The sequence below is a fragment of the Sarcophilus harrisii genome, chromosome 2 (genome assembly GCF_902635505.1).
Source record: "Sarcophilus harrisii chromosome 2, mSarHar1.11, whole genome shotgun sequence".
Taxonomy (NCBI): Eukaryota; Metazoa; Chordata; class Mammalia; order Dasyuromorphia; family Dasyuridae; genus Sarcophilus; species Sarcophilus harrisii.
The window spans coordinates 164,762,397-164,789,210 of NC_045427.1; the positions used below are offsets into that span (position 1 = coordinate 164,762,397).

At 33.3% G+C, this 26,814-nt stretch overlaps 1 protein-coding gene across 1 annotated transcript in view; it reads left to right on the plus strand.

Moving 5' to 3' along the window:
• The window catches only part of HAO1 (hydroxyacid oxidase 1), a 74,926-nt gene extending 53,822 nt beyond the window's left edge, over positions 1-21,104 (plus strand). Inside the window, exons 4-8 of the mRNA XM_003758199.3 lie at positions 1,937-2,112; positions 11,724-11,815; positions 14,314-14,472; positions 14,556-14,625; positions 20,557-21,104. Coding sequence (XP_003758247.1) covers positions 1,937-2,112; positions 11,724-11,815; positions 14,314-14,472; positions 14,556-14,625; positions 20,557-20,627 — 568 coding nt within the window. The 3' untranslated portion in view covers positions 20,628-21,104. The remainder of the gene's footprint in view (positions 1-1,936; positions 2,113-11,723; positions 11,816-14,313; positions 14,473-14,555; positions 14,626-20,556) is intronic.
• The last annotated feature ends 5,710 nt before the right edge of the window (positions 21,105-26,814 follow it).

Genomic DNA, 26,814 nt, shown 5'->3' on the forward strand with positions numbered 1-26,814 from the left:
TCTTCCCCTCCACTTCCTCCCTTCCCTTTCCTCTTCTTCTCTTGTAAAGAAAGGGCTATTTACATGTCTATTATTACTTTTGAAAAAATCACATATAGAGCACAACAATAAAGATCCACTTATTCACCACAGAATCTAAGAAATGAAAGATATCCCTAAAGTTATCTAGTTCATCAGTACCTGACCAAGAATTCTTTCTACAACATTCCTGAGGAGTAGTCATCCAGATTTTGCTTGAAGACCTCCAATAGAGGTGGGAGGTGGGAGATGCATTGACTCCAGAGGTATCCCAGTTTCCTAGGATTATTCCTTATTAGTAAGCTTTCCTTATATCAACCCTAAAAATACCTCCATGCAAGTTTGACATATTGTACCTTATTCTCACCACTAGCTCTGTGCAAAATGAAAATAATTGATCTTTCATATAACAACTCTTCATATGCTTAAAGAGGTTAAAGAGAGCTAATGTCCAATATGTCATTCCCCTCCCCACTTCTACCCTAACTCCCATGACTGAATTCTCTTTTCTGAGCAAAATATTTAGTTTCTTCAACCAGTCCTTATATAGGATGATTCTGATGGTACTCCTCTGGAAGTTCTCAGTTTATCAGTATTCTTCCCTTGGAAATGACTTTAGATTATAGCAGGACTGTATTTTACTAATTGTGGATATTATGATTCTCTTGATGCAGGTTTAGATCATATTTTAATCTTTGTCTATCATATTGCACTACTGGCTCATATTAAATTTTAATACAATCACAGAATTTTTTGATTGTATGATAATATATAATACTAATAAGTGTTCTGATCAAAACAAATACTTTAAGCACACCATCTAAGAAGCTTTATTAGAAGGTGATGAATTGAATGATAACTTTTTGTTTTGGTTCATGTGAATGTGGGATTCTTTTGTGATTTTCAGTGATTGTCTAGGTGTATGAAATTACAATACTGAATAGGAAATTTCTATCAGGGAAACTTTGTCATCATTGTCTCAATAATTAGTTAGAGTAATTTTTCTAGAAGTACTGTAATTTCCTGTCCTTTAGATTCCATACATTTGCCTTTGTATCATCTACGGCATTTAGCATATAGTTTGGTACAAAGGCAGTACTCACCTCATGTTTACTGTATGAAATTTTCATAACATAAAGGATCTGCTTGATGAGATGCAATTTATCTGGACATAAGGGTATTTGAAAGTTCACCAACAAAAAAAGATGTGAAGCTTAACAGATATGAGACATACATTTTTTTTTTTTTTTGCATGGGGGGAAGGAGTGAGAAGATAAGACAAGGAAGAATATGTGTCTGCTTTACTATCAGACTTTTCCATAATAACTACTGAGAAATATATCTAGATTGTACAAAGTAGGTTGGTGAACTGAGATAGTTGTGTAATACTGGGCCATCTTACTATAGTTCTAGCCTTAATAGAGGCTCCAAAATAGTTGAGAAGGTTGGTGGAAGAGAGATTATATTTATTGGTCATCTGCTACCACAATATGTTTTTCAGTGATAAAGATGCTTCACCTAAAATGATTCAAAAGCTTTGTCTACACAGACGAACAAGCTTTGAAAAGAAACCATCGATAAAGTTAATTGATTACTTTAAAGATAATTTGATCGATTCAATTTGTCTGTTGTACATATTTGTCTCTACTTTCTCCTTTCCAAAAACAACTTTTGTTTTTGTGTGTAGATGCAGTCTAAGATGGTAGTTGTAAGATTTTGATAGAACTCAAATAAGAAGTCCAAATGGTTAGATCTGATCCTGAGTTTTGCAGAATGTACCATAGCGGAACAAATTTAATAACTCCATGCAAGAGGAAGATTACTTTTCACTTCATTCAAAGAATCATTGTGTCTAGAGGGATTCCTATCTGTAATAATTTAAATTCATTCTTTAAATTCTTTTATGTCTCTATTTCAGGATGAAGAATTTTCAAACCAATGATTTGGCCTTTTCTTCTGAGGAAGGTTATGGAGATAACAGTGGCCTTGCAGAGTACACAGCCAATGCAATTGATGCATCAATTAATTGGAAGGATATTACCTGGCTGAAGAAATTGACAACCCTCCCAATTGTTGCCAAAGGCATCCTCCGAGGTTCATTTATTTCTTTTCTTACAAACATACATTTTTTATAATTTTATGTAATATAATTTTAACTTTTTTTGAGGAAAAGAATGATACATAGGAAGATGAAGATGAAAGCAAGAAGAGACTTTTCTCCTATTGAATGACAAGTTCTTTACACATTAAAATATCCCTGATCTTCACAATGGGGAAGCAGTATTTTGAGAATTGGGTACTCCTGTAAACAGAATAAACATTTTCATAACACTAGGGCTGTAAACTACTATTTCATAACCCCAAGTCAAGAAATCTTAGGGTTAGTCAAGAGACCATGGGAAGGAGTTACAATATCCATTCATCAATCTAGTCATGATAACTCAGAGCAGATTCCCATAAAAGAAATTTTTATGTTGATCTTGTATATACAATTGAAAAAAAAGTGTTTAAAATGTATGTGGTTGAAGAAGTCACCTCCAAATAATAAAATCACTAATTATTGTTGAAGATATCTAATATATTTCTTTTAAAACAGAGGTTTTATTCCTGGTAAGATAAAACTGGTTATCTGTCTTTGTCCTGCAACCCATTCCTGATATTCTCTTCCAAATCCCCCTACCTATCATATTCAAGGCCTCATCCCTCCTCTTGCCTGAAATCTCTTCAACTTGCTCCGTTTACTAATAGCTAGAACCAACAGACAAGTGTGGAAAACCTAGTGACAATTTTTTCCCTTATTTTTTTGAATGAATTGTTGACATATAAAAAGAGTACTTAATCTTGAAGGACCCAAGGAATCCAGCCGTTTGCTTCAAATGGTCCTGGCTGTTCTCAGAGGTCTCAAAACTTATTCAGATCTGAGGAATATGAAGTTCTGATTAATTTTAGAATAGCGACATATCTCAGTAATGGTTTCTTAACCTTTAAACATTACCATGTGTGTATTCAAAAGAGTTCAAAGTTGGTGGCACTATGAAAAGTGTATGTACCTCCAAAAACATTTTAATCAAACGTTTTAAATCATGATTGTGAAAAACCCATCAATTTACTACAATGTCTTTTTTTCTTTTTTAAAAAAAAGATCACTGACAGAACTTTTCTTTAAAAAGCATTTTTATCTTTCTTTTCAATTAAGAAAAATCAATTTTTTATTACTTTTTCCCCATTTGTCAATTGTCTATTACTGCCATTATTATGTCATCCACCATACCTACAAATATTTGTGTTTCTTACTGTATGATTATTAAAAACTTCTCCAAGCTTTTTTTGAATTCTAACCTTAGGTTGCAAAATTATCTTCATTCACCTCATCTTCAGACTGGTTTCATCTGCAAACTAATTAAATTATAAAGTTAATGAAATTCTGAAAGGTCTGTTTTAACTCCTATGAAATTGTTTATATCAGAGTAGAACCTTTCCCTTAATATTTACAATGAAAAGTGTATTTTTGTTGAAGTCTAACACTTGCCTTCATAGGAAGAAGGAAGTTCCATCAGAAAAATCTCATCTCCATTTGTTCTAACCATATTTAGGATTCCCATATTATGCTGTGATGTGGAAACTTGGGCTATGATAAAAAAGAGTGAAATAGATACTCTTTTTATGTGAAATTGAAGAAATTCCTAGTATCCTTGACCTTTGAATTCTTGAAGTGGCCTTTGTGCCACCACCATCATCAAAACAACTGCTTCCTATTTTTCTTAACATACTACCTTTACTCTGTTTCTCCTTCTGCTCCCCTTTCATTTCCCTCCTCTTCCTCCCTTTTCTTTTTATCCTCTTTTCTTTGGTGAAAATAAAATAAGGAAAAAATCCTTCTAAATGAATAAAACTGTATACAAAATTATCTGAAAACTTGGATGAGTGAATAAATAGATATACAGATACATAAACTGAACTCTACTAGATCTATGATTTTTTTTAGTATAGGCAAAACTTCCTTCTTTCCCTTCCTTCTTCCCTCTTTCTCTTCCTTCCTTCCTTCCTTCCTTCCTTCCTTCCTTCCTTCCTTCCTTCCTTCCTTCCCTACTACAGAAAAATAGCTGCTCTGCACTTTATGATCTCAGAGAGTTGTCTGTGGCATTAAAACTGTCCAGATTTACCTAGACAGTATATACCAGATGGTAGATTTGAAGAAAGATTTTCCTGACTCCAGGTATGGCTCTCTATCCAGGATATCACCTTGCCTCATAAATATACTTGCAAATATTGAGAAAGCCAGAGCAAGAGAAAATTTGAAATTTAGATTTGGGTGCTATGAAAGGTATTTCAAGAACAGTAGGTGATATTAAGGAAATCCAAGGAAATGCAATTTGTACACATCCCATTTACCCTGCAGCATCTTTGTATAACTATTAGTTTCTTCTATTTAATAAACAAAAAGCATTTCTATAGTAACAATTGCATCAAGTGACACATATGGTAATTTTGGATCTTAGGAAATCTGTTCTTGGAAATTCAATGATCAACATTTCACAGATTTATTTTCGCCTCATTCAATCCATCTCATGCATATTTTCATTTACATTGACCAGAAGTTACTTATCCTTTTCTGAATTTACTTTTAACTATAAAAGTGAAAGTTATATTTGCAGTAATATGGGATGACAGCTGGGAAATTCTAGATAAAACACATCTTTTCCTTAGCACCATTGTATTGCCATAGAATACAAATTATAATCTCTTTTGCTATGTCAAAATCTGCTCTTTGAAAACTTCAACAAACTCCAAACATGCACTTGAGGACAAGATTTGGGTTTTATCAGTTCACAGCTGACAAACATTACATTATTTGGCCAAAGGCATAATAGTAGTCAGTGTGACAATTCCTTTCTTCATCCCTTTGTTCCTTCATTCTTTTGTTCTGTCTTTCCTTCCTTCCTTTTTACTTTTTTCTTGCTGTCCATTTCACTTTCATTGGAATTCCTTTTCTGAACAATTTGTCTTGAATTCAATTATTAAAAAAACACACTTCTGTATTATCTATGATAAAAAACAAATACAACAACACAACAAAAACAATACAAATTAAGAAAAGTAAGAAACACAAAAAACAAAAAAAAAGCATGTTTCATTTTGAGTTTAGAGTTCATCTACATTCATCTCTTCAGAGGTTGATAGCATTTTTGATTTTGGATCTTTTGGAATTGTCGTGGATCATTATTTTGATCAGAGCACCTAAGTCTTCCACACTTGATCATTATTACAATATTGCTGTGGCTGTGTACATTACTCTTGGTTCTGCTGACTTCACTTTGCATCAATTCATATATATATATTCCCAGGTTTTTTTTGAAACTATATTGCTCATCATTTCTTATAACACAGTAAAATTCCATTAAAATCATACTACTACAACTTGTTCAGCCAATCCCCAATTTATGGGTATCCCCTCCATTTCTTATTATTTGTCATCACAAAAAGTGCTACTATAAATATTTTTGTATATATTGATGTTGTTGTTCAGCTTTAGTTGGGTTTGATTCTTTGACACCCTATTTGGGGTTTTCCTCAGAAAGATACTGGAATGGTTTATCATTTCCTTCTCCACCCCATTCTAGAGGCATGGAAGTGAGGCAAACAGGATTAAGTGACTTGCCCAGGCTCACATAACCAGTAAGTGTCTAAGGCCAGATTTGAACTTTTAAAGATAAGTCTTCCTGACTTTAGGCTCAGCACTCTATCCACTCAACCACCTAACTGACACCACATTGAGGTCTTCACATTTCCTCTAGTATTTACGATTTACCTTTTTCTATCATGTTAGCTAATCTAAGAGGTGTGAAGTGGATGTGAAAGAGCTGTTTTAATTTCCATTTCTCTAACCATAGTGATTTAGATCATTGTTCATATGACTATTGATAACTTGGATTTCTTCTGAAAACTACCTATTTATATCCTTTGACATTTTATCAATTGAGGAATGATTTTTATTTTCACAAATTTGATTCAGTTTCCTATATACTTGAGAAATGAACCCTTTAATAGAGAAACTTGCTATAACTCCTCCATCTTTTCCACCCAGTTTCCTGCTTCTGTTCTAATTTTGGTTACATATGTTTTATTATGTAAAATTTTAAAATTTCATGTAATCAAAAGTATCCATTTTTCATTTTGTGATTTTCTCTCTTTCTTCTTGTCATAAACCCTTATGTTATCCATAGAACTGACAGACAGATATATTTTTCCTTGTTCCCCTAATTTACTTGTACCAACCTTTATGTCTAAATCATTTACTGATTTTAGCCTTATTTTGCTATATGGTGTAAATGTTGGTCTATGCCTAGTTTCTGCAAAACTGTTTTTCCATTATCCCAGCAATTTTTGTCAAGTGGTAAGTTCTTGAATTCACTCCCTAAAAATGTAAGTCTTCTCTGTATTCTGGTATGTATGATTTTAAGTTTATAGGTGTTTTCATGTGTGTGTAATACACACAAATACACAAAATCACAAAATTTCTAAGTTGCCTTCTGCAATATCCTTGACAAGTGATCATCTAGCCTTGCTTTAAGGTGATTAGTGAAAGAGTCTATTATTTCCAGATCAGACTATTATATTTACATAGGGATGATTGGTTGAAAAATTTCCTCATAATAGATGGATATCTACTTTTTGCATTTTTTTTTTTTTTACAATTCCTACCCATTTCTTGGTTCTGCCCTAAGGGGCCAAGCAGAAAGTGTCTAGGTTCTCTTCTAGGTTCTTGACTAGACAGAAAGTCTAGTCAAAGACTGTGACAGTCTTTTCAAATATTTGAAGGTTGCCATTAATCTCAAATTTTCTTTTCACTAAGTTAAACATTTCTTTTTCTGTGAACTGTTTTTTCATCTCTAGGTTCATGTAGTGTTGCTCATGTTATTTTGAAAGAAAACAAAAAGTTTCACTTCTTTTCAATTTAACAAATATTTAAATTAGGCCTTATGTGCTGATACTGCGATGTGCCCAGAATATTCAAAAGACAGAAAGAAAACAAAACAATTATTGCTTCTGCCAGCTATTCTATTTGGGACTAACAACTGAGATACCTAGCTAGCTAGCTTGACAGATATGACAGACAGACAGACAGACAAATAGGCAGATAGATAGATGGTAACTATCACATAGGATTGATTGAATTAGCATTTATAAATTACTAAGTAAAAACACTAAAGCACTATATAAATTCTAGTTATGAATTCAATCCTGAAATCGGGTTAACCTCTCCCTTTTTCAGGAAATGCTTTAATGCTTATCCTGGGAACTTTGTTCCCAGACTGTCCCTCCTCCCTCTCTCCCTCTCTCCTTTTCTCCCTCTCTCCCTCTTTTCTTCCCTCTTCCTTTCCCTCTCCCTCTGTCCCTCCCTCTCCCCTCTCTCTCTTCTCTCTCTCTTCTTCCCTCCCTTCATTATTCCCTCTCTCTCCCTCCCCTACCCCCATCCAGTGTCTTCCCTTTACTATGGTTAACTCTGGATAGTATGCTACACTCCTCTATGGAATTAGCTTGCCAATTAATGGCATAATCCTACCTCATGACTTATTCCCTTTCTCCTGATTAATTTTGAGTTCCATTAGGGAACTTATCTGTTCCATTGTTAATTGTTAAAACCCCTTTCCTTCCTAAACATATGGTTTTCCCAAATCTATTTCATATTTATTACTTCTAGTATCTATTTTACTTCTTCATTTTGTCTGTAATCTCTTTTAATGAATCAATACTTTTTGGTAAAGTTTGGCAAAGAGAATAGTCATTGTGAATTTGTTACATGGGTATATTTAAACTAGAAATTGCTACCCTGATCTCTTTAGTTATTACTATTATTATGAATAGCGGCTTGTATTTGAATCTTGCTTCTTTTGCTTACTATTTATGTCACTCTGGATGTTAGTTTCTTTACATGTAAAATGAGAGGTTTCAACTGGTTGGTCTCTGCCCCTTCTTGCTCTATATCTCTGATCCTCAGATCTCTGATGCTCTCTTTATAAAAAGTTGAGAAGTGAATTGTGAGGAAGTGGACACAGTTAACATAAGTATTCCTCTATAAGAGTTTGATAGAAAAAGTAAATAGAGATTTTAAATGATAGCCTGAAGGCACAGAAGGTCTTTTAAATGCTAGATTTATGGTGTTTTTAGAAGGGAGGGAAGAAACAAATGAGTAAAGAGAACCTGAAGAAAAGAGAATTAAAAAGAAATGAAGAATGGGCAGAGAAGCTGAGAACTGGTTTGGAAAAAGAGAACAATTAGAGGGATTAGCTAAGCATGTATAAGAATAACTCCTCATTAAAACCTGAAGCCAAGGCAGACAAGAGAGGGACGATAATAAAAATAGGTTTTATATGTGGAATTTTCAGATTCATACAATCACAATCATTTATACAATCATACAATCACAGAACCTCAGATTTGAAAGAGATCTTAGAAACCATCTAGTTCAACCCAGACTTGACCAGAAAGATAAGTGATTACATTCTTGTAAACATTCAGCTCTTTCTTGAAAAACTTCAAAGAGGGAAAACCCATTACTTTCTGAGGATATTAATTTTTTACTTTTGAATAGCTTTAAATGTAGAAAGCTGTTCTTTAAATAGCTCTAGATAGTCATTCTATGGCATGTAATATGGCACCCACACTTTTTTATTCTATGATCTGATTCAGTCATTCTCAATCAGCACTCATAATGCTAGTTCTGGAGGAGTTCCTTGGGGAGTGTGATGGTCTCAGAAATGATCATGTGGCTGCTACTCAAACATAGAAGATCCTATATACAACCTTGGTATTGAGGGAATATACTTCTACTATTTGTCACTGTAGCTTTTTAACTCTCATTAACATACACTCCCCCCCCCATTTATATACAATTAGTTACAAGGACACTTGAATCTTAAAAATGAAACATCTAATAAACAATAAGGCACAAATAATACTATTCAGTTAAAGGAAAAAGCAAGGATAATATATTTATGTATATGTATAATAATCTACTCAAAAACATTGATCATAGTAACTTATCAGTGTACTCATTGGGTAAAAATAAGTAAGGTTGGAAGAGAAAGCCTGAAGTACTGATAACTCCCTGAGATAAGCAGGAAAAGAATCATTAACCTTACTAGTTCCTTATATCAACCTTAAAGTTCCACCACAATGGAGGTTCTGGGTAAACCCACCTTACTGTATCCAATCAGAAAGCCAAGTCACGATGTTGAACCCCTGAAGTAAAATTCTCTTTATAAATCTATGCATGGCCTCCTCCATCTTTGCTGAATCCCTTTTGGGTTTGCCATGCTGTTCTTCTTCATGGTGTCTTTCTCTTCCCTCCCTCCCCCATGCCTCATGGTATCTTTCTCTTTATGCCCATGTTTCATGATAGCTAACTAGCTCTTTTATTGTGATAAACTCTTCTATGGATTCAGTCTACTAATCAATGGCATATTACCATCTCATGGTGTAGTCCCTTTCTCCTGGTTAATTGTGAGTTCTTTTGGGGAACTGGTCTTTTCTCCTGTTAATTGATAAAAACACTTTCCTTGTTAATTATATGTCCTCCTAAATCTATTTCATATTTGCCATTCATAATATGTATTTTATCTCTTCATGTTGTCTGTAACCTCTTATCATAAATAAATCTATCTTTTGGCAAAAAAAGGCACTTATGGATTCTTCACATGTGAATTGTTATTGAACCCTAATATTTGGTGTCTACTCCAATCTTATCATTTGGTGCCAATTGCTAAGCACAATCTCATCATTCAGTATCTGTGGGGAAGAAGGAAGCCACACTTACTGAAACCTAGCAAGGAGACATATGATTAGGGAAACCTATATTTCTGGGATAACCATAATGTTGAATGGTAAGCTATGAAATGCTTGGTTTCTTTAAAAAAAAAAAAAAAGCAAAAACACAAAAACATCTGCATCATGTGTCACTTCCTGGCCAAAATTGTTTCCCTGCTACTCTTAAGTCACTGAAGTATTTGTTGAGCTCTTTTAGCACACAGCCATCCATAGCAAGGTACTGAAAACAAGTTAGAATCTTTTAGCAAAATAGAGCAGCATAAATCCAAGAAAAACAGCTGCAAAGCTTGTCTTTCTCTTTCTTCTCTTTTCCCTCTCTAAAACTATCCTCTCTCCCCTCTCAAGTTGTATATGAATTAGGAAAAAATTACCCAGATAGTTCTTCATAGAATATTAGGATATAGTTATTCTACATTGAACTTCCAGCAGTTTCAGGACCTTTAGAGCTTTAATAAACCTATTTTCTCCCTGCAATCAGCTCTCAGTAAAGCAATGTGTCTTTGCCAATCAGCAAAACTCTTAAACATTTGAAGAAGCTGTCCTTCAGCTTTTAGGAGTCTTCTGATCTCTTAATCCGACTCCTCTCAACTTCTTCTCATTTGCTGTGTTCTTCTGATTATTAATCTCTCCTCTATTGCCTCAAAACAGACCTTATATCATTGTTCCATAGTGCTCTAAGAGTGGATTTATGGTTTTGCAGTTGCAACTTTCAAAACCCTGAAAAACAGTTAGTAAATCAATATACTATTTTGCATTGCATTCCTTATTACATACTAGCATATTTCAGTGCTCTACTTTCAAACAGGTCCTCTCAGTTAATGCATTTATCTGCGAAGAAGTTTTCTCTCAGAATCTCATAACACTCTCCCTTCAAGCATTTGTCTGCTGAGATATGAGGGATAGAGATGTGTTTCTTGTCAATCTGATTTCATCAGTGTTTTTTTTTTTTTTTTTTTTTTTTTTTCAACCAAAATGGCCATATAACAATGGGGGCATTACCTTATTCTTTAGATCAAGCCTAAATTTAACCTCTTTGTAACTTTCATTGCTACAAATTCAGTTCTCTAAGACCAAACAAAACAGGATAATCCCACTTCCTCTTTAACTTTTATTCACATACTTGAAGGCAACTTTTATGTTCTCCTAAATTCCATTCATTTTCATTGACACTTATACTCTTGTCAATTTATTTCAATATAACTGAATATTTACATCAAGTGTGGGAATCATTATTGCAAAAAAGTATTTATATGTATATATATTTAAATGCATATATTTAGGGATATATGCCTATATGTCTATATTGTTTTGTTTAGTCCTTTAATAATTGCATATTAGTACAACCTGGAAAATTTTATTATACTATATTTTCTATTGGCAAAATTGAACAGCATGCAAATTCCATAAAGAGCATTGGTTATTAATACTCTTCTTTATTTAAGATGATGCAAATTCTGACTTTTTCTTAGTCAAGAACATCATTCTTATTGTGTTTTTGCCACCTCCATTGCAAGTTTTATGGATGGTATACAATCTTCACCACTGGAAGAAATAGCTTTACTGATGAGGTCTAACTCTCCAGATCTAATGAATAATTGTGAAATGTGTATCATGCAATAGTTACTAGTGATTAGAACTAGTGGTATAATGACAAAATGAGCCAGTTCCTATTATCAGGAAAACTTACATTCTATGGGGAAAGGAGGGGAAAGAAACAAGATCCATTAAAACATTCCTCAAATCTCTATTTTAAAATAAGAACTTAAAAAATATACTCCTCAGAAAGGCTTTTAGATTTTGTAATAGATACAATGCAATTTGCTATAATATTCCCAGTGTAGCTTTAATTGTGGAACTGCTCAAACATGTTTTTTCAGCTGATGATGCCAGGGAAGCTGTGAAATATGGTGTCAATGGAATATTGGTGTCCAATCATGGTGCTCGCCAATTAGATGGAGTGCCTGCCACTGTAAGTACTTATTAAAAAGATCATTGGAGTATGTATTCTAAGAATTCCTTGCAAACTTTCCATTAAACTTTCAAAATTTAGTCATCTTTCTAAATCTGGTTAGATCTTGCTCTGTCTTTTTGGATATTTGTGTATTTATGTAGCCATCAAATAATAATCCGTGTGTAAACACATATGCCAACCCAACAATAAATGAACCACTTATTGGTTTAGGTCATTTACTCAACTTCACTCAACTCAGCTCTTAATGAACTATTTAGTAATGCTAGCTGATCTCTCAGGTTTATTCCCACTAAAAAATTCTGGGATACTATACAATTAATTAACTAATTTGTGTTTTGAGTATTGAACTGGGAGACAGGAGACCTGTGTTTTACCATTAACTAACTGTCTGATCTTGGGTAAATTGCCTAATTCTCTATACCTTAATATTCTTCTTTGTAAAAATGAAGGAGGTAAAGTTATTTGATCTTTTCAGTGCCTTTCAGTTCTATAATTCATAATCCATATCCAAGTAAAATAAAAATGATTAGTAAATTTAGTATTTTTAAAGTAATTTTTTACTAATATATATTTATTTAATATCCAATTTATTTATTTAATAGTTTTACTAATATTTTCTTACCTATTTTTATAGTAAAATTTTTACTAATTTTTTTTACAGTAATCTGAATTGGTTTCTGCATTTAAATAGTTATGGACTTCTTATCCTTTCTTTAAGTACATATAAATTGCTCTTTGTGATTGGTGACTAATGAATTAGTTTTAACAAGTAATCAGGTCAATTATATCTGATTCTATACTGTTCTACTACCCTCTTTTCCTTACAAGTGAATTGAGTGGTTGATTTGGTCAAAATGGTCCATTCAGTGGTTTGTGTGGTCAGAGTCATGATTCCAAGTATTTTTTCATGCATAGATAAATGAGATGTAAATATTGAAGTCTGGTTTGCTCCAGGACCCTAAAATATCTCATAAGTACTAGAAAGAGACCTACTGAGTCACTGATACATGTTATAGAATTCAACAGCATCAAATTTAAATAGGAAGTGATCCTTTCTGGACATATAATTGATTTAGAAAACCAAAAATTAGTAGTATCTATTTTTTATCATTGTTTATTTTGTTATATATTTCCCAATTATATTTTAATCTGGTTTGGTTGGTGCCCTTCAAGGATGCAAAGTTGACCCTTGTGGCAGACAGGTAACCCACTGGATAAAGTGCTAGGTCTTGATTCAGCAACACTCATCTTCATGAATTCAAATCTATTCTCATTCACTTGGTAGTTGTGTGATCCTTGGCAAGTTAGCCTTGGTTTCCTCATGTATGAAATGAACTGGAGAAGGAAGTGGCAAACTACTCTAGTATCTTTGTCAAGAAAACCCTAAATGGGGTCTTGAAGAGCCAGAATTGAAAAATGGCTGAAGTGAAATTTGATACCTCTGGTATAGATAGATCATAGGCCCATACGATCCCCAGGTCAAATGCAACTCTATACCACTCTAGTTGAAAACACTAGGCCACAGATAACACCTTGTATCCTATAGATCTGGGCTCAATTTTGTAGTACAAGGTTCATATTATAAATGTCTTTCCTAAGTCATTTTTAGACCATATTCAGGGTTTGAAATAACCTAAACAGATTATTTTATAGTCTTTGAAAATGTGCATTGAACCCAAGATGGTTAATATTTTTCTCGTTTCTCCTTACAAATTGGGGAAATGTGCTTAATTACAGCTTGCATCATAGTTTGGAAATTGTAGCACTTATATGTTGATGTAATTTGCCTGAATATAAGAAGAAAGCTATGTATATGTAAATTGATCCAAAGTATGTTTGGCAAGGTAGCAAAAGCCAAATGGGAAGGGAGAAAAACTTGCATTACATGCCAAACCATTTAGGGCTTTGGGCCAAATTCTACCCTTATTCACTCCATAGTGGAAATCTTAGGGCCAAATTCAGCCCTAAATTCTTTACAGGAAACTCTCCCAGAGATTATCCCATCAACTCCAAATTTGAATGTAAAAGGAGTGTTGATGCTTTTAGTTCCTAGTTCTTTCCTCTTCTTTTTCCTCCTCCTCCTCCTTTCTTTCTTTCTTTCTTTCTTTCTTTCTTTCTTTCTTTCTTTCTTTCTTTCTTTCTTTCTTTCTTTCTTTCTTTCTTTCTTTCTTTCCTTCTTCTTCTTCTTCTTCTTCTTCTTCTTCTTCTTCTTCTTCTTCTTCTTCTTCTTCTTCTTCTTCTTCTTCTTCCTTCTTCTTCCTTCTTCTTCCTTCTTCTTCCTTTCTCTTTTCTTCTTCTTCCTTCCTTCTTCCTCCTCCTCTTTTTTCTTCTTTTAAAGAAAATTGTTTTACTCTTGACCCTAAACCTGCATTTCTGTGGCATGCTACTTTCACCTAAAAGTCCTAGTCTGATGAGATTAGCAGTCTTGGGTGTCCTCGAGCAGGGTTCTCTTTAACAGGACAGATGACATAACCTTTTCTGTCTTGTCTCCACAGATTGATGTCCTGCCTGAAATCATAGAGGCTGTGGAGGGAAAGGTGGAGGTGTTCTTGGATGGGGGTGTACGTAAAGGAACGGATGTGCTGAAAGCCCTTGCACTTGGGGCCAAGGCTGTGTTTGTAGGAAGACCTATCATCTGGGGACTGGCTTATCAGGTAATTGAGTAATTAAATGAACAAATGTCTGGTATGAATGAGCCAGACTAAACCAAATATTTCCTTCTCTTTCATTTTATTAGGGGGAGAAAGGAGTGAAGGAGGTTCTGGAAATGTTGAAAGAAGAATTCCGGTTGGCCATGGCTCTTACTGGTAAGCTCTTAAGTCTTTCATCAAACTAGTCAGTATAATTTATTGAGCCCTCTGATGAATTCTGAATGCTAGAGTAAGACTGCTTTTATGGTGTAATAAATAGAACATAGTGCCTGCAGCCAGGAGGATTTGAGTTCAAATCCAGCCTCAGACATAGCTTTGTGACTATGGACATGTCACTTCTACCTGTGTTTCCTTAACTATAAAGTAGAAGTAATAGTAACGTCTACCTCCCCAAATTATCATGAGGCGCAAATGAGGCTATATTTGTAAAATATTTCAACAGTATCTGGAATATAGGTACTTAATAAATGCTTGTTTCCTTTCTTATGGTAGGCATCTGGGAAGAATGGGGGGGCATGGTTTCTGTCTTTTAGGAGCTGCAATGTGTTTGTAATACAGAACACAAACTGATTACTAAAAAGGACCACATGGTTATTGAATGATTTTTATATATGGATATTGTGACAGATATGTGGCAAAATATTTTTCAAGTGTAAGAAAATATTCTCTGTTCACAAATAGCTTGCATTTTAATTGAACAGAAGGAAATCAGAGAATGACAAGGCAAAGGAGCTACCTGGAGGGTTTCTTTGTTCTTCACAACTATTATGATTTATTTGGATCATTTAGGTCCACTGGGAAGAGAACTGACTTCTCTAGCATTCCCTAAAGTGCATTCCCATTAGGGAAAGTCTCATAATGGAGTGGCACTATAGTAATCTTGCTCTTGGGAAAGATGGGTGGCAAGGGAAGTTGTGATGGCTGTTTATACGTTCCTGAGATTCCAGTGTGTGTGTGTGTGTGTGTGTGTGTGTGTGTGCGTGTGTGTTTTACATTATTTCTTTTGGGGTAAAATAAAAGCTATAGGATCATATGCTTAGAACTAGAAAGGATTGTAGAAATCATCTAGTCCCAGTTCTTTGTTTTATAGATAAGAAAGATGGAGACCAGAAAAATTAAATGAATTGCCTGAAGTCACAGAGACAATAAGTGTCTTAGATGGAATATGAATCCAAGTCTAGTGCCCTTTCCACTCTAACCAACTGCCTTTCATATACAGGTTGTCCTGAATTATATATATATATATATATATATATATATATATATATATATCCCCAGCTCAAATGCAACTCTATACCACTCTAGTTGAAAACACTAGGCCACAGGTAACACACACACATACACAATGCATTTGTATTTGAACCTGGGGTCCTTTTGCTTCATATTTTCAGAGATATGCATATACTGTATTTTTTAATTAATGGAATAAAATAAAAATTATGAAAAATAATTTCTAATTTATAGAATAAAATACATTTTTAAATTTATGGAATAAAAATAATTTATGGAATAAGATAAAAAAGATGATTCTATATGGAACTGCAAATCTATTATGTATAGCTTGCTTCCTTTTAAATTGATATTCTGATATGTTGGGTAAAGACAGAACAAGACAAATTCTGAATCTTCACAGGGAAATCTCAGGTCAAAGAGGATATGAACCAAAGAAACCTTTATGAGAATTCTCCCTAGATTGTACCGAGTTCTTGATAACTCATAGTGTGAGTTTCTGGGCTATAAATAACATCTTTAGTCAGTCAATCAGTTTATCCATAGGAGTTTATTAAATGTATACTATTGTGCCACGTACTGTGTGGCAATTATAGAATGCAAAGAAAGACAAAATACACTCTCTGAAACTTTCAGAATAATAGAAAAAACAACAAGCAAATGATTATATACAAACATGATCCATCCAGGAAAAATTTGAGTTTTGTGAGATGAATATTAGGGAAGGCTTCATGCAGATGATGGGATTTTAGCTCAGGTTTATAGAAACCCAGAGAAGTTAAGAGACAGAGATGAGGAGGGAGTCACTGGTATGGAGGACAGACAATGAACATGTTCAGAGATGGAGTGTCATGTTCAAGTAGGGTATAAGAAAACTTGAAAATTAGAATGGAATTAGAATATAAAATATTTGAAAATTCAAACAGGAGATTTCATATTTGATCATAGAGTTAATAAGGAGTTATTAGAGTTGATTAAATAGGGGGCTGACATAATTAGAATTGCACTTTTGTTGTTGTTTCTGTTGTTTCCAGTCATGTCCAACTCTTTTTGAACCTATTTGGGGTTTTCTTGGCAAAAATACTTGAGGGATTTGCTATTTCCTTCTCCAGCTCATTTGACTGAGGAGAAAATTGAAGCAAACAGGGTTAAGTGACTTGCCCAGGGTCACAGCACTAGGAAGTGTCTGAAGCCATAATTGAATTTAGTAAAGATGAACAGCAAGCCGAGCAGCTCTATTCACTGCACCACAGAGTTGCTCTCAGAACTGAACTTAAGGAAGATCAGTCTGACAGATGAGTAGTGTGAATGGTGTGGAATGGGGAGATATTTGAGGCAAAAAAGACTCAATATCTTTTTGCAGATATTGCAAATAGCAATATCTATTGCTAGATTTGCTATTCTAGCAATATAGCTAGAATATAATAATATTAAAATAATAAATAAGCAATAATATTAAAATATTATTATTTTATAAGCATTATATTATAATATAATATATAATTAAAATATTATAATATATAATTTATAAACATTATTATATTATAGTAATAAAATAATATTAAAATTTTCTAGAATCTAAGAATAGTAGGTTCCTATAGAATTTCCCCTTTTGATGAATATTTTAAATGGGGCTTTGTTTTCTTTTTAAAAATCTTTTTGGGAAGTTACATTTAATTTCATTTAAATTACTTAATTTTCCCCTTTCTTCTGATGGGGGAAGAGGGAAGCTAGACTCACCGAGGCAGAAAGACTTCAAGATGAATTGGTGTAGCCCTTGGCTTGAAGTCAGGAAGAAATGGCTTTAAATCTTGCCTGTAATACTTATTAGTTGTGTAACTTTGAGCAAGTCATTTAAGGGGAAGGACCAAACATTTATTAAGCACTTACTGTGTGCCAAGCACTGAGCGAAGCACTTTAGAAATATTGTCTCCTTTGATGCTGATAAGAACCCTGTGAGGTTGATGCTATTATTATTCCCATTTTTCATTGAGGAAACTGAGACACATAGAAGTTAAGTGAACTGCTAACTATGACATAACTAGTAGTTTCCTGTAATCATATTTGAACTTAGATCTTCATCTAGGTTTAGTGTTCCATATCATTGTGCCACATAGCTGTCTATGATCAGTTTTCTTTTCTGGAAAATGAGGATAATGATACCCATGTTACCCACTTCAGAGTTGTTATAAGGCTTTAATGAAAAAAATACATGGTCTCCCAAAAGCATTTTGGGAAACTCTGCATATAGGAAATGCTTTCCAAATAAAAGTTTTATCTAAATATACCAATTCTTGCTATTTGTGAGTGTCTGGGCTATAAATTACATCTTTAGCCAGTCAATCACTTTATCAATGGAATTTATTAAATGTGTAATGTGTGAATGTACTAGGAATGCAGATAAAACACAATCTCTGGAATTTTCAGACTAATGGGAGAAAAAATAAGCAAATGATTATATACAGAGAAGATAAGGAGTTACTGGAGTTGTTTAAATAGGGGGCTAAGAAAAAATAAAACAATAACTAAAAAGTAATATAAAACATATATATATATGTATATATATTTGGCAAATATAAAAACAGTTAACAATTGAACATGGCAAAAAAATAAAAAATAAAGGAGCTTTAGTACTCAGCAGAAAAGGAAGAAATAGCAGAATCCTTGTGGTAGTTCTGAAAAGGAAATGGGCCTTGAGTTTGGTCTTCAAAGATAAGGAATTGGTAAAGAGAAAAGAAGGAACAGAAAAAAAGGATTATATTATGTGAAGTAAACTGTATAAAGATGAGGCAAAAAGAAGGCCCGTGTCACAATCATTATGCAGATCAATCTAGCTTGAGGGGTAGTTGATAAGATTGGAAAGGTTAGTTGGTATTTAAACTGAGGGACATAATTAGAAGCTAATGGATTTGGAAAGTTGGAATTCATTTACGTTTATGAAGAAGATTGAGATGATGAGTTTTTAAAATGAAGATTACCCTAACAAATATAGTATAGGTGATAAAGACGAAATAAAATTGTAGAAGCAGGAATAGAAAGAAAACAAAAAGACTTAAAAATATTATTTGGTTAGTTAAAAACAGTTTTGAAGCATCTATTATGTGCCAGATATACTAATAAGCACTGGATATACAAAAAAAAAAAAAAAAAAAAAAAAGGCAAAATCTTCAAGAAGCTTACAATCTAATGGAAGATACATCTATAAGATAAATGGAAATAATAAGAAAGAAAAAGCATTGCAATTAAGTGGGTTTAGGAAAGGCTTCCTATAGAAAATGGGATTTTAGTTGGGATTTATAGGAAGCCAATAAATGGAAAATGAGGGAAAGCATTTCCAGGCCTGAAAGACAAGCAGAGAAAATGTCTGGACCTGAGCAATGGAATGTCTTGTTCCTGGAATAATCAGGAGGACAGTATCCCTGGTTTGAAAAGTTTGTGTTAGGGAATAAAATGTGATAAAATTGTAGAGTTAAAAGAAGCTTAGTTATGAAGGACTTTGAACACCAAATATAACCCGGAAGTGATAGGGAGCCAATGGAGTTTATTAAATCGGAGTGGGTAATGTGTTTAAACTTATGCTTTAAGAAAATCACATTAATGACTGCATGGAGGGTGGGCTGGAGTAGAGAAAGAAGAGCCAGGAAGATTCACTAAGAGATTATTGTAGTAATCCAGGATTTGAGGTGGTAAGGGTTTGCAGTGTTCAAGAGATGTTACAAAGATTATATTACAGATTTTGCCAGTATTTTAGATATGAGAGAATAAAAGATACTGAAGAGTCAAGAATGATTATTAAGGGACTGAAAGACAGATGCTGTTCTTTATCTTAAAAGGGAAGGTGAAAAGAAGGGAGGGTTTAGCAGGAGAGATCATGAATTCTACTTGGATATATTGAGATGTCTACTGGACATCTATTTTGAGATGTGTACAAGGCAATGGGAGATATGAGGTTAGAAATCAATAGAGAGTTTGGGCAGGATATATAAATGTGACACTATTTACAAAGAGACAGTATTTAAATACATGGGAGCAGATGAGAGCTCCAAGCCTAGTATATTTGAGAGAGAATAAATGGTTTCTACTTTGCAGTTGATGTTCATATGTGGGATATTGAAAAGTGACTATTTCCTATAGATTCCCAAAAGAAGGACATACTGACACATGTAATTAGAATTTATGAAATGCTTGTTAAGTATGATTATCACTTTTTTATGATCAAAAGTTAGAGTGGGAAAAGTATATGACTTCTGTGATGCCCTAATAGGCTCTCTATTATTTTTCTTCTTTCATTCTAAAATCATCTTTAATTACTGATTCAGAACAAGTTCAATGTGCATCTATATGAGGAAGATGAAATTAATTATTGAAGCAATTATCCAGATAATTCCATGTCCAAAATAATTTAACTAAAGAAGAAGGAAGAGTTATTGTTATTATTTTTTTTCTTTGTGGCACAGATTGTCTACATTGATTGAAATTTTGACATGATTGCTTGATTCTCCATTGCATTTTGCCTGTATAGACAGTCTCTGAGGGAAGAATGACACCCTGTGAATCATCACCCTGAGTTTTCTTTTGGTACAGAGACAGATCCTAAAGGAAAGCTTTCAGTCCCCAAATATCTATTAAATGTGGCAGAAAGAATATACTCTTTGTGTTAATAAAAATATGTGCCAGTCATTTCGTGTTAAGGACTGTTTAGGTAATAAAAATGGTCTCATGCCACATAAGAGTTGGCAGGCCTACCTTGAACCATAAACTTTACATTAGTCAAGTTTTACATTCCTTTGGAAAACCATTACCCGACTGATTATTATTGCATTTATTTTATATTAAATGTATGTTTTATTTTTTCAGGGTGCCGGAATGTAAAAGACATTGACAAGACATTGGTGAGGACAAATCCATTGGTTGTTTCCAAGATCTGACAGTGCACACTATTTTCTCATCTGTATTCTTTCTTTCAGCATGTGTTTCTTGACAAAGAGACACTGTGCAGAGAGTGACCATACTCTGTAATTTTGAGTCACCATACAAAGAACGTTGTTCTTCCCCAACAAAATAGAAACCCCTTTTAGTTCTTTGCTATTGACTTTTCAATGAGTGTCCCTGGATCATTTAAAAAATGCACTTGCATCCTAGGAATATATTAACTGTAAAAAAAAGAAAACATTGAAAATGAATTTAAACAACTTACATCTCTAAAAAAGTAAAAGACATGCTCTGGCAAAACTTGGGGTACCCACTACAGACAAATAAATGACTGAACAGAAGTGTTCACTTAAGCAAAGTGGTGGAGATAACATAAAAATTGTGTCTCTTAAGACTGAGGTCATGATCTTAAAGATAGATTAGACTCAGAGCTGTGAAACTGATTTGTTGAATAAAAAGCATGCTTTGTATTATTTGGGACTGTGTCACTTAATAACATGTGATAAAGAGTTTGCTTGCTTCACAATAGAAATCCTCTCTTCGTGATCGATTTCCTTTTTGTTCCTTTTGGGTATTAAAGATCTATATTATCTTAATTCTTTTCATCTTTTTTGATGACTTCTTTACCTTTGTTCTTTTTTTATTTTCTAAACCATTTGTTTCTGTTACAGTTATAGGGGATGTTCCCAAAATCTTCAGACTAGAAGGGACATTAGAAGCTATCCAATCCATGTTGGCCAAAGATAGGAAAATTATCTTTAATATTTTTAATAAATAGTATACCAGATTTAGTTTGAAGAAGTATACTAAAGGAAAATTACCTATCAAAATTACGAGAAGGTTGCTTTTTTTTCCTCCTGAGAAAACTCACTTACTCCCTTAGCTCCAGTCCTCCAAGGGTTATAGAACCCTTTGCAGTATATAGCAAAATGAAAATGTTGGAGGATTATTCACTGTCTGAAAATACTACAAATTTTGTAGGATGATCCTATTTCTTAACCTAGCCTTATAAAATTCATTAGCAGAAAGATTTACTTTACCTGACTTTTTTTCTTAAGTAACTATATCTTGAGAATTTTGTTTTCAAGCGGATCGAGCAAAGACTCTAGTTAACAGGATTTGAATCAGATGATTTTTTTTAAAGCTGAAAGGGACCTTACAGAGGAATCTTCTCATTTTATGTGTGAGAAAACTGAGGCTGGGCAAGGTTATGTGATTTACCAAGGTCTTATAGACAGATAAACTAGGTTTTCTAGTTCAGGGCTTCTTAAACTTTTTCCAGTCACAATCCCTTTTCCCTCTGAAAATTTTTTACATAACCTCAGGTACAAAGGTACTTAAAAGAGGTATTCAAATAAAATATTTATTGATAATAAATCATAACTTCTTGACCCTCACATTCAGTGATGTGATCCCATGTGGGGTCGCAAATCACAGTTTAAGAAGCTTTGTCCTAGCTTATCAGTAACAAAATCATGATTAGAAATAAGATCTCTTGAATACTAGAGCAGTACTTCTTCTTCTACCTTCTTTTTTCTAGAGTAGATCTAAACAAGTAATAAGTTAATTCTTGGGTACTTATCCAGAAGGATCAAGGAAACTTCTCAAAATTATATAAATGGAGAACTAAGAATAGACCTCATGTTAGTCCAAAGGACCATGCTTACATTTCCATGTGGATTCATACTTCTATTTTAATCTGGATTTTCACATAAGTTTTCAATGTGAGAATATATCCACAGGGTTATGCTGGTAAATGTTTAACAACTGGATCTCCAGAAGGGAAAAATAAGTGTATACAGCAAACTTTCAAGCTCAATCTTTGTTATAAATATTTTCTTTATCACTTTCTTGTATGTGTACAATTAAATATTAAATCAAGGTCTGATATATAGCATCTGCCAATTTTCAAGGTATAAATGATCACAAAATTTTATAGTTGTTTCTCTCAAACTGATTTGAGCTGGTTTGAACACACCCCTTTTGTACCCTTAGCAGTTATAGCAACATTATCATGATGCAGTAATCATTCAGTGACCTGAGCAAGTATGAAGAATAGGGAGAAGTGAAAATAAAACACAATAATTTTTATATCTCTCTCTCTGACCCTTGCTATAAGCAGATATTTCTCAAACTAGTCACTCAGTCTTTAAAATTATTCTCTATCTTTATAATAGTAAAAAAAATTGTCTAATGAAGTATTTTATGATCTTTAAAATTAATGCTATAATCTACAAATAAAACAATAAGCAAAATAACTAAAATAAAACTAAAAGTAGGACTTGGATTCATAGTTTCTTAGAGCAAGAAGATTATCTTGATCAAACATCTCATTTTACATAGGAGGTAACTAACATTATCCTATTGCAAAGGGGTTTCTCATACTTCTAGATAATGTTAGCATCAGGGATAGAACACATATCCTGTTCTAGGACTAGTCTAGTACTCTTTTATTTTCCATCCAATACAAATGAACAAACATCTATTAAACACTTACTATGTTAAAAGTGTTAGATCTACAAAGACCAAAAAACCCCTAACAAACATTCTTGCCCACAAGGGGCTTACATTTTATTTACATTTTTCTAGCATAGAAATTCAGCAAGTCCAAGTATATTTTCTCCCCCATATTATAATAGGTACATAAGGGTTCATGAACACTTTGTCTTCCCAGTTCTGTGGCCAAAGACAGTATCTTTTTTTTTTGACACATAAGAGTTCATGAGCACTTTGTCCTCCCAGTTCTGTGGCCAAAGACAGTATTTTTGTTTCTGTTTGACACCTTTTAGTGCCTATGAAAGCCATGCATTAAGATCTTGATTGTCTAGACTGTTAGGGAATGGCTGTCTAGACTAGCAAGGGCAGAGAGATTGACCCTTTCTTGGAGTCTTATATAAACATAGCTCCCAGAGAGAATATGGGAAAGTTATGAAGTGGAATCTTTCCTGCCCTTGTATGCTTAGAGAACATAAATTCGCTGGCCTGTACAGAAGAATTGAACTAAATAGTACTGATGTTTCCTCGCATGCAATTTTCAAACTGTATCCATGTCAGCACTGTGTTATTCATTCATTTGTTTATCTTGCCAAAACATTGAAGTTTGTGAAATAGCCTTGAGCACAGCAATGGGATAGTATAACATGAAAGGAAATTGTGGCTTGATCTCAAGCAGAGAGAAAAAGACTTTCCTCTTCATTGTAAAATTCTTTCTTTATTTACTGCCTGGTGGACTGTGTTGCATGACAGTTGCATAGCAACAAAATAAAGTTTGTCTGTTTAAGGAAACCTGAATGTTTCTCATAGCATAAAGACAGCAAATGCTTTCTGTTTACTCAACTTATATTTGCTACAATATGGACTGTGTCACATGTCAATTATGGAACAACAACAGAATGATAGTTTATTTTAGATAATATAAATGTTACTCAAAAAATAGAGAAGGATGATATTGCATGTTTATAAGTTGGGGACTATTTCTATCGTTTAAAAGATGTGATTTCCTGCCCTTATCCCAAACCTACTTGAGCAATAGGCACCTTCCTTCCTGTGTGTTCTGATAGACCATGGTTGGGGAAAAAGAAAGCTTATTGTTGTTTAATTAACTATTAGTCTTATCTAATAAAATAATGAATTTATTTATGAATGTATGCACATGTTCACATTCAAATTTTCTATTTCTGAAAACAAAATATTAAAAACAAGCCATTAATATGGTTAAAATAAGCTGTAGGATTTAAAGAGTAATAAATTTGAATTTCACTTTCTATCCAAGGAGAACACAATAATACACCTTTAGCAAAACTTGATTATTACTTGTATTTTCTGTTTAGGGTGGGTGTTTAGAAAATCAATCATGAGATTCACTTGATGGCCATTAATTCTTATCCTGTACTTGCAGCTTAGGACTACTTTATGCCTATAAAAGTAAACCCTTGCAGTTAATATAAAGGAAACCCTTGAAATTACAGTGTATTTATGAAAAATGATAATTGTATCATGATAGTCATCATTATTCCTAATAATATGGCACCATTATGTAAAATTGATCATGCATCCAATAATCTAGTTTCATTTATTACAACTATTTGGAAAGAGGGAAAAACTAAATTCAGGGACTCCTGAGCTATGAATCATGATATTACCATATCTTGAGCAAATCATTTCTGTGATACAATTATCTCATATATAAAATGAGTGTATTATAGTTTTTCTGATTTCATTTGCATAGATTTTGCAATTATGCTATAATGATAGGGGACTAGAAATTTAGAAGGAAAGTACAATTTATTTTCATTAACTTATAGATCATGAGAAAATCCTTTAATATAAATATCAACACTCCAATATTCTAAAAAAATAACAGATTTTCCTCAAGGTCATATTTGTTGATAGTATTTGGAATAATAGCAGTAATAGAATTTTCAAAATGGTGGTATAAAATCAATAAGAGCAATTCCTAACTCATTTTTATTATTTCCTCAATTCTGCTAACCATGTTTCATTTATACCAAAAAGGAAAATATGTAAGAAGAATCAAGTGAAAAATGACTCATTTTCATTTTCCTCATACTTTTGATACTTTGACACTTTAAGTAGGTAGATCTATTCTTTCACTGATGTCAGTATTTCCTCTAGCAGTTCATATTGTGACCTTATCACACTTCTTCACCTTGTGCTGATGTCTTCCATAGACCGTCTACTCAATCATCTGGGGGCCTTTCTCTAAATTTTAATATTTCACAGAAACCAATGCAATACTTGCATACTGGTTGCTTCTCTCTAATGTATCTTTTGTTCCTGAGTAATAATAATCTTAGATTCTCTGGTTTTGACATGTTTTATCAAATATGTCTTGCACTAATTGAAAATTTCTGAATATTAATAAATGAATAAATTGATCTAATGTACATCACTATGTACATTGTTGTTATCTTTACCTTAGTTTAATGTTTTATGAGAACAGTTAGGGAAAAAAAAACAATGATTTGGTGCTTTTTTTTCATGGTTTTATTATTTAATGTCATTTGACTGAATCTAAAATAAATAAAACATTCATTAAAAAACTATTTTTGACATGAACCCTGCATGGATTACAATATAACATTTCAATGTAAGTGATACAGAAATTGGTGGTCAGTGAATGATCCAAAATAATAATAATCATAATTCAATTCTTGTACTTCTTTCAGCTGTTGATTATGCATGGCAACAGAAGACAGGTTAATACATACATGCACACACACATATTTATATTAGATTGTCTATGAGATGCCCGAGGACAGGTTAAAAAAGGGAGAAATTACATCAGCTGGTAATTTTGCCTGTTTTATTCTGCTCAGCTGGTTTGGCTGAAGCTTTGCACTGAATTGACCAGATGTTTTGTTGTCATGTAAACCTAGAAGAAAAGAAATTCACAAATTATCGCCAAACCTCATTTTAGACAAATACTTCAACTTTCTCGACTCAGACTTTTTACCAAGACTGCTAGCAATAAAGCCAAAATGTTTAAACTTTATCTCTTTTCCCTTCTCCTACCTACCTTCTCATGCGAAGCCTAGACTGCCCAGAGACAGACTGGGTAAGTAAAAGAAATGGAAGTCTTAGAAAATTCACAAGCTAGATAATCAGAAACTGAATAATTGAGAGTTTACTAAAGTAGATTTAACAAAAGGAGGCCCCAGTGTTATCAGTTGGGATCCCAGACTCCAACCTGATTGATAATGAATGTGATTTTCACACACACACACACACACACACACACACACACACTCCTCTACCTCTTATAAATATTTTTAGAAAAGAAAGGACATTCATCTGGAGACTGCCATTGCACTTACTGTTTTACCTGAAGTGCCTTCTGATTGATAGCTCAAAGGATGCATTTCTCCCTATCCCAACACCTACTACTAACAATGCCACTGGCAAGTCTTTGCTTTTCTCATTTATTCATAAATCTGTCAACAGATGCTTGATTTCAAATTAGTGCAATGTAGTTCCTGACCACACACAGTTTTAAGAATCCCTGTTTTAAATATAATCTAATACATTTAATACTAATCACCAGTGTATTTACAATGTATTTACTGGAAGACAGGTCCCATTTCTTTTTGTGACTTAAAACACATCGTTGTGATTGTCAGTATAGTGAAGAAAATATAAAAGCCCAGTGGGTATAGAGGCAGG